This window comes from Danaus plexippus (genome assembly GCF_018135715.1).
Source record: "Danaus plexippus chromosome 22 unlocalized genomic scaffold, MEX_DaPlex mxdp_33, whole genome shotgun sequence".
Taxonomy (NCBI): Eukaryota; Metazoa; Arthropoda; class Insecta; order Lepidoptera; family Nymphalidae; genus Danaus; species Danaus plexippus.
The window spans coordinates 315,953-328,376 of record NW_026869856.1 but is presented as its reverse complement, the minus strand read 5'-3'; the positions used below and the strand labels follow the sequence as shown (position 1 = coordinate 328,376).

Sequence of the window (12,424 nt, the reverse complement as noted above, 5' to 3'; positions counted from 1 at the left end):
CATCAGAAAAAGTTACTTTTATTTAAAACGTATAAAATTAACTGTCCATTTTATATTACCGATGTATATTAATGGAAGCTACCATAACATCACATAATATGACATTATTGCTATAAAACTACTACATATTATGGTGTACGCGTCAAATCAAGTGATAGATCATTTATATGGAAAAAGAAAACACATAAGAAAGCATAAACAATAAAAACGTACCACTTTCTTGTAATAATATATTTTTATTTAACTAATATTTCAATACGTAATAATTGTTCTGGCCGCGGCCGACTCAAAACTGTCAATTTACATATTACGTTGTAGAAAGTTATTGAAACTCGAAAGCAGAAAGAAAGCAAGTTGTGAGTATTGTTTGACTGTTTTATTACATTATCTAATGTTGCCTCAACACTGTCGACTAGACTTAAACGCGGGACGATGATTTTACGCAATGAATAATATTATTATAGATCAAAACTGGGAATTTGAGAAAATTAACCAAATTACACTTAGAAAACTATAAAATAATTCACAGTATTTTGTAAATTTTTATAATTTTTATTACAGGTAAACAATCATCTTTCACCAGTTCTGTTTGAGATTATCTGATCTTCTTTTTGATCTTCGATTTTCTCAATATATATGTATCGTAATGGTTGCAAGTTTAATAACTTAAAAGCGTCGTTGGTTAAATGTAAATAGTAAAGCATGGATTCGACCTTCGCTTCGGACCTATTTGATTGGAAAGTAACTCAGCATCAGTATCTAAGACATGGAATGTAAATAATTTCCATTTGCACAATTCCTTGTTGCGAACATAGTATATAATTGAATAATTAAATTCACATATATCATTGAGATAAACAGGAAAAAATCTACGACATAGTAAATAATTAAATAGAATATATGACTATTTCGTATGCTAAGTAGTACAATATAATATATTTATGCAATCATTTTATATTAAAACGAAAAGTAGCGTCTCTAAACTCTAAACTCACCTCCAACTGGATTCCACCGACCACAAACACGTAATCATAAACAGAAGACTCATATACCTATACAAACATTTAAATTATAATAAGATAATCCAGTTTCTTCAGAAATTCCACAGTCAACTATTAAAGTTATTATATAAAAAGTAACTAAACAACTATGCACTTTTTATTTAAAATACGTCTTTAATGTCATGTATTTTTAAAGCGGGAAAAACACTGATACTTTTCACTACGCATGCGCGACGCGAAGTGACAGCGTCTTAGCAAATCAAAGACTGCCTTAAAGCAATCGCCATCTTACATTCTCTGGAGACTGTCTGCTATACCAACAAATTAAACAGTTAGACATTCCGATCTAAATTGCTGACAAAACTAGTATATTTCATTTTGCCGTATTATAATAACTTAACGATAATTTCAATTAATTTTGAACTCTATTCCAACGTGTAAAGTTATAAATTAAATACGGCAATACCGTTTTAAGTTGCGAAAGCAATTTAAGTTCACAGCGCGTAGCGTAAAGTATGTTTTCGTTTAACAATTTATGCCATGAATGGATATAAAAAAATTAGAGGAAAAAGAACTTTATTTGCATCCAATAAAGCTTTATGGAGGCTTTACTACAATGATATTAAGTTGATCACCTTAAAAGAAATGTCGGCCTCGACAGGTATACTCGGAGTACAATTTATGAAAGAGTGACGTAATTAATAATTATTTTTATGGTACATTAATGTGCACTTGCTGTGCGAGTTGCGAGAAATACGAAACATGCAATTAACATACTGCTTGTATTGGCGATTTATTGCTTAAATCTTGAAAGTTTAATATTATTGCAACTCCTTCGCGAAAACATCGAGCTGTTTATGTAAGTGTTATTGAGAATTCATTATTAAAGAAAAAGTTGGACTAATTAATGAGATCGATTTTCCCTAGTGCGGCTATTAAAAGTTTTGATAAAAATTAAATGAAGTATGTGTAGAAATTTATTAAATGATAATAAATCTTCAATGGCAACTGAAATTATCACAATGCTTTGTAAATTTTCCATTTAATTTATTTATTACTATATGCTTGTTTGAAATCTGAAAGTAAATTATTTATTTAAACAAAGCGCCATCTATAGGTCATATTAGGAATAGAATATTTCGTGTAACAAGTTCGAAATCAAAGATTATATATGTCGGAGTAGGGTCTAAACCGTTTTTTAAAAAGAGTGACGTCAGTATAGCTGACATCATTTATTCTTGAATGTCGTCCGGATCACAGACTCTTGAAGGTAACCTCATAGACATAGACCGTTTCCGAACACCTTCAAAGACTACTACTTCAAAGACATCCGATCCCTGCAACGGCTCGAGCGAGACTATACATAATCTTTTTTGTTTCGAATTGTCTGTAGCTGTTATCCCTATTGGCTTTTACAGCGTCACCGAGAGGGGTGGGTGGCCCGATGGGACCTACTCGTTTAATTCGGGCCCGACGGAGGGATACGCCCGTCCCAAGGGTGCCTCTAAGAGGCCGGAACTCGGCCTAGGACGTCGTTGTAGTGGAGGACGACATCGGAGATTGGATTACATGACGTCCCCGACGGCAGGACGCCGGAGCGACGTGTATGCAACGGGACCTCGTCTTCGCCGGCGGAGGCGGTGTGTGTTGGTGTGGTTTAGTGTCATGGGGGTCATTGCGTGTGTGTTGTCGGTTGTTATCTTGTCGTCCGGGTCTAGGAGAACGTCTTTGGGACGCCTCTTGCCTAGCGAATACATAATCTGTACTCTTGCCTCCATTTATACCAACGGACACTCATTGTTGTGACTTCACTTGCACCGATGGCTTCGGTGGTTATTCGCTTGACACCTGATAATTTCAACTACCTTCAATTACTATTTATTCAAATAACAAGAATAGCGCCGATGTATGTGATCTTTATCGTGTATACGCGGCTGGGGTGTGGGGAGACACAAAAACACCAAAAGTTACTCAACATATTTAATAAATACAATATTATAATTTCAAACCATTCATACAAAAATAACTACAAAGATTCTAATACTAACGTTGACTTCGCTTAAGAAGTGAAAACTTACAGAGTATAAAGTCACATTGTAAAGCGTCCTTAGCCGACCTCGCTCCCGCAGGTCGCTACATTGTACTACTTACTACTTACAACTTAATACTTCAATCAGATCAGAATATTTTAATACTCGCTTTGCTTAGAAATACATTTTGGAATTTTCAATATAGACTAGAGTTACACTAAGTACTAGGAGTTAACTTAAAGAAATACACTTAGATATCACTACACTTGATATTGATGGGAATAAATAAATTACCACCTTATGTGAGTGCCGCAGAGCTCGTTATAGAATAAATCATTTTGTACAATTAATAAATATTATTATATAACACGTCGCACGAAACCAAATGCTGTTCTAAAACATTTGTATGTAAATTCGTCGTTTTCAATTTTCCACACACATACACACGCACAAATACACACACACACACACACACACACACACAGACACACCCATACACACATATATTTTTATTGTTATATTGTAGTGTAAAACTCCTCCCAGTCAATATTCTTGAAGTATGGATGTTGTTTAATTTCCTCAATCCCGGTTTCTCCGGAACCCAACCTCTCGGAGGGCTCGTAAGTTAGTAGCTGGAAACATTTAGGGATATAATTACCCTATTAAAGATGTTTTCACACAACTCACACACACCACCGGCCAGAGGAGGGAGGTAATGTTAACAACAAACCGTTGCCTAGCAACCGAATATGGAACAAATATTTAACTAGTATTAGTAATTTTAATAAAATTTAAATATTATATCCATTTTAATCAACACATCGCATTATCAACATACAAATTGTTTTTCTGTTTTTTGTAAATTCAACAATATTTAAAAAAAGGTATTTAATAAAGTATGTGTAGGAATTATAATAAACTAACTCCGCTCTGAGCTCTGTAAACATATGCCACGAAACAAAGTCTTACTTTTTATTATAATATGTGAAGAAAATTCAAATAGACATTTTCTAGTGTGTTTGACAAAAATAGTGATTATTACCTGTGTAAGTATCGACTCTTCTTCAACACTCAGGTCCTCCGGCAAGTACAGTATGGTGTGACTCGTGAATGTGCTGTGATGACTTGACAGAGGCTGCGATATTTACAATACAAATTAGTTTAATTATTAAATTAATACGCCTAACTAGATAACTACACGATAGATGGCGCTGGTTGTGTCACGTTAAGATTTGATATGACGCCGTAAGATGGCACTGTTATTAATCAGATGATCAGATGTTAAAAACTGCTAAAACTTTAAATAGTTTATAAAAAAAATACAATAATTAATGTTATTACGTAAAGTTTTACTATTGAAGTATTTAATTGAACGACGAATTTTTAAAAGGCTTATAGACGTATATATTTAATACAAAACCCTTATGTTACTATAAAAAAAAGACTCAACCAGTTCCAGAAACAGATCATAGATGGCGCTTTTAATAAGACAGAATACTAACGAATCCACATATGAGGTAATACATGATGGCTCCCAAGCTCCAGTAGTCACAGAGATGGCTATCGTCACACGGGATCCGGGAGGTGAGCTCGGGCGCCAGGTACAGCGAGAGGTTCCGCGGGACGGAGTGCAGTTTGGATTGGAAGGTAGCGGAGTCGTAGCCGGGGAAGTAGGTGAGCGACACGCGCCCGCCCTGGGACAGCAACACGTTGGACGGGCATAGGTCCCTGGTGACGTCACCACTACTGGTTAATGATGAGCAGTACGAGGATACTGTATCACGTATGTAATAAGGATGAATCTGTTATATCATTTTTTGATGAATTTTCCTGTCTGAAGTTCATGTGACGCTAAGTGATCCAAAATTTAGTAACAGTCTAGTGTTGTTTCTGAGTAATCCTAGATGTATAAACGTCGGGATGAAATGTCTCTTTTATATATTGATTATAATATATGAAATAACGCTGGTATTATAATGTGGCGGTGTAACAGCGGTGAGGGCGCGAGATCGAAACCTGGCAAGTACCAATGTGATCTTTTCCGAGTCGTGAAGTTGTCCAACGGTGAAGGAAAACATCGTGAGAAAACCTGGACTTATAATTTCAAATTATAAGATTGAAACCGCCAACCCGTCATGAGCGAGCGTGGTGATTAATGCTCTAACCTTCTCCATGTGAGAAGACGCCTTTGCTCAGCAGTGGGCTCCGATGATGATGATGATGATACATACATAGCAATATGACATTCTTAGAATTTTCATATTATAGAAATATAACAAGAGTAATATTTGATGTGTGTAGTCAATGTGTGAGTAAAATCATCATGATGTATATTTACACCTGTGTGTGTGTGTGCGTGTGTGTGTGTACCTGCACACGACCCCCTGTGCGTGTAGGCCGTGCAGCGCCACCAGCACGCCGGCACACCAGCGGCGGACGGCGCCGGGAGGGAGAGGAGGCTGGGGGGAGAACACATTAACTATATGAACTTTTTGTTTCACACCGAATTTATTCTTAACCAGCTGGAATCAGCGACTCCGTGCGTTATATCACGGAACAACACAGTTTGAGTGTGTGGATACAAAACACATCGCCGAATACCTGGCTAGCAACATGTATTCTAAATTTAATATTTTATATTAAATTAAATCTCAATATCTAGACTGAAACCTTACAACTTAATAGCAATCCATCATCTGCTGAGGTGCCTGTAGCCGCCTGTGGCTGGTCACATTACCTTGTAGTGCGTGTCTCCGTCCGCGGTCCTCTGCTCCGTGTGCTCGTCACTGACCTCCTCGGCCCGCACGCGGTCCGCGGCGCCGTCCGTCAAGGCCTTGTCCACATTGAGCAACAGCTTCTGCGAGTTAACGACCAGTTCTTTGACCGATATATCATAGTCACGGTTCTCGTTGATATCGTTGACGGTGAGGTCATCGACTTCGTTAAACCGGTTAATCTCGTTAACGGGCAGGTGACTGCGGGTGTTCTTGTTGAGGGGCTCGGTGAACACGTTCTCTAGATTGACCTCTCTGTTGGGCGTCTTGGATGTGGACCTCGCGTGGTTCCGGATGTAGTCGAAGAGCTTGACGCCGGGCGTGTAGGCGAGTATGAGGAATATCATATCGCCGGTCTCTATGTAGGAGTGCAGTTGCATCACACACGGTACAGCCGTCGGCAGTATGATCTGCCTGGTCTCGTCTCCACGTTGGAAGTAATCGTCGAACTCTGTCAGATTGTTTGGTATTTTTTGTATGACCTGGAGATTACACGTTATGATCAGTTTTATGAAGCTTTTAACTTCCGCAGGCTGGAGACGAAACCCGTATTGAAAGTTGATTCCTAACTTTAACATCAAACGCGTGACGTTCATACGAAGTCACTTTTCAATTAATTTTATATCAAGTATTGCTTTAATATTAATTGTAATTACATATAGTAATTCGATTGAAATTATCCGTATCTGTGGAAGTTACAATACTGTTATTGTTAGATCTGTCCTAGATGAAGCCTATAAAAAAGTAAAAAAAGGTAAAAGTATATTCAGTTAAGATCAGGTTGGATGCCATTCCTTAGCTAACGTAGCGACCACCTGCTGTCACACAGTATGATACCCTCGTCATATCAATCTAAACATCTCATCTCCGCACTGACCTTCATAGCGTAGCAGGTTCTGTCGTGATCGTCCAACACCAGCAACACCCTCGGGCCCAGCGCCGCGAGCACCCTGTATGAAGAGAGGGCCGAGGGGGGGCGACGGACCGAGGGGGAGGGGGGAGGGGCAGGACGGGGGGACTGCGGGAGAGCGAGGGACGGTGGGATAGAGAGAGACAGACATATATTAATACAGTCCCAACAATCGTAACTAATATAAATAAAGCCCTCGCGCTGATGCTCGTTACTCGTTTCAAGAGTTCAAGTCAATTTGTTGTTATTGCACACGATGTAATGTCCTGTGATGGGTCCGACCACATCACCACGAATAAAATTGTCATTAACAATATACACTTTTTTTAAATTAAACTAATATTATCAGATTACTGCCTTTTATTTTACAATTAAAAGTACATACAGACATTTTCATCTCTTCCGCCACTTATCACGGCTGCTGCAGAGTCACCATACGTCGGGAGTATGGAGTGTTACAAATAATAAAAACTCCTAGTACATCCGAAAATATTGTTTTCATAAAAATGACTACTGGCGAAAGTCTCAGATCCCACTACACGTTTTTTAGTCAGACGTACACGTGACATCAGTATTGAAGTTAATAATAATGTCAATGACTTTTCAATGCTTCTGAATGTGTACAAACGACAAACTTAAACGTATAAGTTAATTATTATACTGATTGATCCAGACTTTATACTGATTATCGTGAGATTTCTCTGTCATCAAGTACCTCGTGTGCGTCACGCGCGTGTCACGTGTGCGGGGCGAGTGCTACGAGGCGGAGGAGCGTCATGGTGGCGTCTGTCGTACTCACCTTGTGCTCCAGCTCACTGAGGTGTTTGTTGTAGATGTCTTCAGCGTGCGTCAGATACTTGTGAGTCTTCTCCTTAATGAGAGTCCTCCGCTGAGAATCAGGATCCGCTGAATATGTAATATATTATTTTTATTACTTTTATTTAATTTAATCTACATGTGGCAAATCAACATATAATTAGATCGATAAGAGGTATAGAAAAAAAAATTAACAAGCTCATACAACTATTATGTGCCGTTAATATTAGTACTTTATTTTTAGTTTATTCAACAACAATATTAATTATTATACATCAATTAAATACGAGGAAGTCTTCCGCGTGTCCCTGACATACATTTTTAATATACAAATAATAGCCTCTGTAGATAAAAATGTATTTAATCTTGAACATTTATTATGTTATCTGATGACAATATATTATAAGATAAGAAATATAAAGAAAAATAAATCACGTTTTCTGAACATATTTCTGGGAATTATGGGAAATTAAATTATATGAAATATTAAAAAGACATTATGTGATTTTGTTTACAATTGTTATCTTGTCTGGTTGGACGTAAATAATTGTCATGAAAAATTATTGTTCGCAAATTTAATTATATATTACAATACAAAAAAAACCTTGTCTTGTGAAATAAATATATATTTATATAATATTAATTTTATGTGTTTCCAAATAACTGATAATTATAACAATAAATAAAATAATATTAAATTATGATTTCCATAAAATTCAATAAGAGTTATATTAAATCAGAGGCCAATATGAAACCTGGTTATTTTCATTGCTTGCATAAAATTCATCATAAAACAAAAATATAAATAGGAAAAGTAGAAATCATAGACAAGAAGTGAACAAAACTCACAGTCATGTTTATTATATTCCTCTATATAATGCAATATACACAAGGAGTCCATCGCAACTGACTAAATACACATATAATATTATGATACAAGTGACCAGCACCGACCGCTCCTCGGGTACTTCATATATTAATGATGCTTTAATGTTTCGTTAGTTATAATCTCAGCACGTTATAGTTCCCGTTGTGTTTGTACACACTATATATCAGTACACTAATGAGTGTAACTGACTGATTTTTTCTTGTCTCAAACAAACACTGCATAGATTATTATAATTATTCCATTATATTCAGGACAGATAATATAATTTTAGTAAAACTCATATCGGCTTTCTCTCGCGACTTTGTTCGCGTTTATTTTTTAAAAGAGTTAAAAGTTAAAGGTATAATGTGTTCTTAATATAGACTATAGATATGTTATTTAACCGGTAGCGACTTCTGTTATCTGTGTTGTGTACCTTCATATAAATTAAAATTTTTGTATAGTTTTTCGTTGGCATACTAGAGAATTTTGGAGCAAATTTTAGCCTGTATCTTATCCGATACATGAACTATATAATTGTAAGGTTTCATTGAAATCCGTTCGACATTTTTTGTTCCAAAATATCACAAACATTGATTTTTATCAAAACATTTTTATCACAAGGTTGTAGAGCTAATGTTAGATTTGTATTTACATTAATACGATATAAGAGACGGACTTGAAATTATTATAATATTAATTAAGGAAGATTAATAGAAATATATTATAAATATATAAAAAAGGTAATAAATAAATACTCACACTGCACTCCTATCAACATCTTCTCTATACCAGATTTGTAACATTCGAAGGCTCTCTGATAGTCGTTCATGTCTTCGCACCTCGCCGCCAAGTTCAACATATAGCCGGCTTCGAATATATAACTGTCATCCGTCCTTGTCTTACATTCGGTGTTAGAGCGAGACAGAGTCCTTGAACTGTCAGAGCCGGATGTCATCGAGACAGCGTCGTGTCTCGTCATAGTGTGATAATCTTCAAATTTCGAACAACTCGGCTCGTCGAAATTAATAAGGTCCGGCAGAACCTTTTTAACCTGCGCCCGGCTGTCGATACTGACTTTTGAAATGTCATCGTAAATGTCACTGTCAAAACTCTCCAACGAGGTTAGCGATTCGAAACTGTTCGACAAACTCTTTGGTGAATCTCGGATCTCTACGTCGGCTGCTTCGTATATTGGTATTTGTGATACGTCTTGTATGTCACTTTGGTTCACTGGAGAATTGACTGTTTGCACTGAAATAATATATGTATTTGATAACAAATAACTTATAATTTGAATTAAATTTTTTGTTAGCATTAATTTTAAAATATGAAACATGCAATAAGGTTATATTTGTACATAATACGTATATATACCCTTATTGGAATATTAACAAAATTACGTAAATATTAAATATATATAAATCTTATCTAACCTCTCTCATTGTCACTCTGGTATTCTAGCGGAGGAGTTTCTTCTATGGGAAGGTGCAGCGAAGACCTTATAGTGTCTATAACACCCAGAGGCTTGGGCTCTGGATAGCCGGTCTACAATAGATATAATACTTATTATATACTTTTTTATGTACATCATTAAGAAATAATTATTGCACTTATAGGAAGGTCGACACGTGACTTTGGCATTATCTTAATTTAAAAAAGTATAATGTCAAATCTAATGACAATGTCAAAAACTTGGAGAACAAATACATTAATACAAGATGGCGTCGACATTAGACTAACTTAACCTGATTACCTCAAGCAAGGAAATATCAACATGAAGATAAGGCATTAAAGTTATGTTTTGATCAATATGAATTATATATGCTATACATACATTTTGAATGTCAATGTTTCTTTTTTACAATTATTAGAATTTACATTTTATCTATGAATTAGAATTAAATAAATTAATATATCTGGTCCCAGTCAATGCAATATTCCAATCCCACAATAACATTCTGAGAACTTGAATTTTCTACTACTTAAAAATATATTATACTGGTAATTTTGTAACTTACTTTTATTAAAATTTGATAAAACTAACAATTAATTAATTGACATTTAACAATTATATTGACATATACAAACACTTAATCAAACATGGTTAAGAACCAGAACCAGAAAAATGACTTTAGAATGAGCAAAAGTTGTATTGAAATCGGTCTATCCATTTAAGTGCTATGATATCACAGCCAACACCAATACAAAGATATCAACAACCAACTAACAAAACCCCTCTTTTTGTCAGTGGTTAATAATATGTATCTGATCCTCATCAAATATTAAACATATACAAACCTGTAAAAAATTAACAAAATCAGTGCTAGTAAATAATAATCTATGCTCCGCTACAAACTCAAGAAGAACCTTGATTGTTTTAGCTCTCTCTTCTATTACCTGGAAAGAATAGACAATAATGTTAATAAATATTAAACATAGACAATAATAGACCACCACTATCATACAGGTGTAATGACTGGGCTGTATGGTCTGAAATCTTAGCCTGTCTATAATGACAAACAGAAAAATATATATTTGTTTATGGGATAAAACTCACTTCAGGACTGAATCTCTTAAAGAAGCTATTACGAGCAAGGTTCGGGAACACTCCACGTAGATGAAGTCCCGCGTGTAATGACTTCATTGACTTATGAAGTTGCTGGACGTCACTGTATCTCTTCCATACTGATATAACTGTCACTGCTTCTGGTGAATCTATCGGGAATAACTGGAAAATAAAATAAACTATACTTTAAATAAGGTTAATATGATTCAGTGATAAAACTAAATGGTTTCTTAGAGTACTAGTTTGGTTTTATTTCTTAGAAATATCCATATATGATATAGTGTATTAAAAACTTTCATTATAACTGTATGTAAAAAATATGATTAAAATTTATAGCAATCACCAGTACAACTCCAAAATAATAAAGAAATGCTATATTGGAATTGTAAGGAACACTATATCATCAGTACTAAGAACTATAGAATATAAATCACTTCATAGTTATTGAGCAAGCTAGAAACAAATTAATTACAATGTAAGCTGAATTATAATGATCTTTGGCACAAGGCTTGTTAAGGTCTAGTAATGATAAAATTTATTTAATGTTTCATAATGAATAGTCATCATTAAAACACAACCAACGAATTACTGCAATTAAATAATCTATGATACCGAAAAGCAAATTAATCCTACGCAAAATTCGTGAACTTTATATAGACAAATTTGAAACAAGTTTGATAATAACAATTTAGTTAGGTTTTGTATGATAGCCCACCACTGATGTGATCTTGTAAATAGTAAAACCATTATTGTGTTTTGCCGTTTCATCAACAGAAAACCGGCGGACCCATTTGTCTCTTACAGACATGATCTCGATCCACAAAACGAGTGAAACTAGGTAAATTCACGTAAACTCTAATTTAATGAACATTGTTTTAAAAGAAAATAGAGTGATGTGTATGACAAAACACTAAATAGGACTGTAATAACAGGCTAATAAATAATAATACAGGTTTATATATTTGTAGTTTGCACACAAGCAGTGCATTTATACGTCAAAATGACGTTGACATTTCCTACAAGGCCAGGTGATTGCTTTTATTCGCGTATTTTAAAACAGCGTTGTAGAAAAAAATTAGTAAAGATTTACTTTTCTTACACAATTCTACAAAATTTTATTAAACTATCAAATTTTAACCATGACTACATAATATATATATATAATATTAAATGAGAGATCGATTTGTTTAGGGAAATTTATTTTAAGTTGATACAAGAAACAACAATAGATGTCGCTACTCAATTTTTAGAAGTTATTATCAGATTTTGTCTGCAACTTATTTACTATATTGTGGACAAACTTTATTTCTTTCTTTTGCACAAAATCTTTATGTAATCGAATAAAGAGATGATCTCAAGAGTATTAATACATTATACAAGTTAATAAAATATGACGTTTCTATAAGTTGTTTCTTTAATCTCCTTGTAATGGCCAGGTAAGTAGCACCATGGTTAC

The 12,424-nt window shown here is 34.9% G+C and overlaps 2 protein-coding genes across 6 annotated transcripts in view; both read right to left on the bottom strand.

Moving 5' to 3' along the window:
• LOC116773511 (uncharacterized) overlaps positions 1-1,261 on the bottom strand; it is a 36,003-nt gene extending 34,742 nt beyond the window's left edge. For 2 of the 3 annotated variants that reach the window (XM_032665982.2, XM_061528807.1), the window contains exon 1: positions 996-1,259. The gene's annotated coding sequence lies outside the window, so the exon portion shown is untranslated. Of the gene's footprint in view, positions 1-995 lie in introns of all 3 variants that reach the window. The other variant, XM_061528808.1, reaches the window with a different exon arrangement.
• Positions 1,262-2,967: 1,706 nt separating this feature from the next.
• LOC116773513 (ribosomal protein S6 kinase delta-1) lies at positions 2,968-11,956 on the bottom strand. 3 transcript variants are annotated; one of them, XM_061528859.1, is made up of 12 exons: positions 11,684-11,956; positions 10,960-11,130; positions 10,701-10,799; positions 9,836-9,947; positions 9,162-9,653; positions 7,515-7,621; positions 6,683-6,823; positions 5,769-6,287; positions 5,402-5,490; positions 4,534-4,759; positions 4,074-4,166; positions 2,968-3,663 (listed from the first exon to the last, which is right to left on the bottom strand). In XM_061528859.1, exons 1-12 carry the CDS (start codon positions 11,774-11,776, stop codon positions 3,547-3,549), a joined length of 2,259 nt encoding a protein of 752 aa, XP_061384843.1. In that variant the 5' UTR covers positions 11,777-11,956; the 3' UTR covers positions 2,968-3,546. The 3 variants fall into 3 exon arrangements, with proteins under 3 accessions (XP_061384843.1, XP_061384844.1, XP_032521874.2); XM_061528860.1 differs by having other exon boundaries at positions 11,713-11,956; XM_032665983.2 differs by having other exon boundaries at positions 11,654-11,774.
• Between the last annotated feature and the right edge of the window lie 468 nt (positions 11,957-12,424).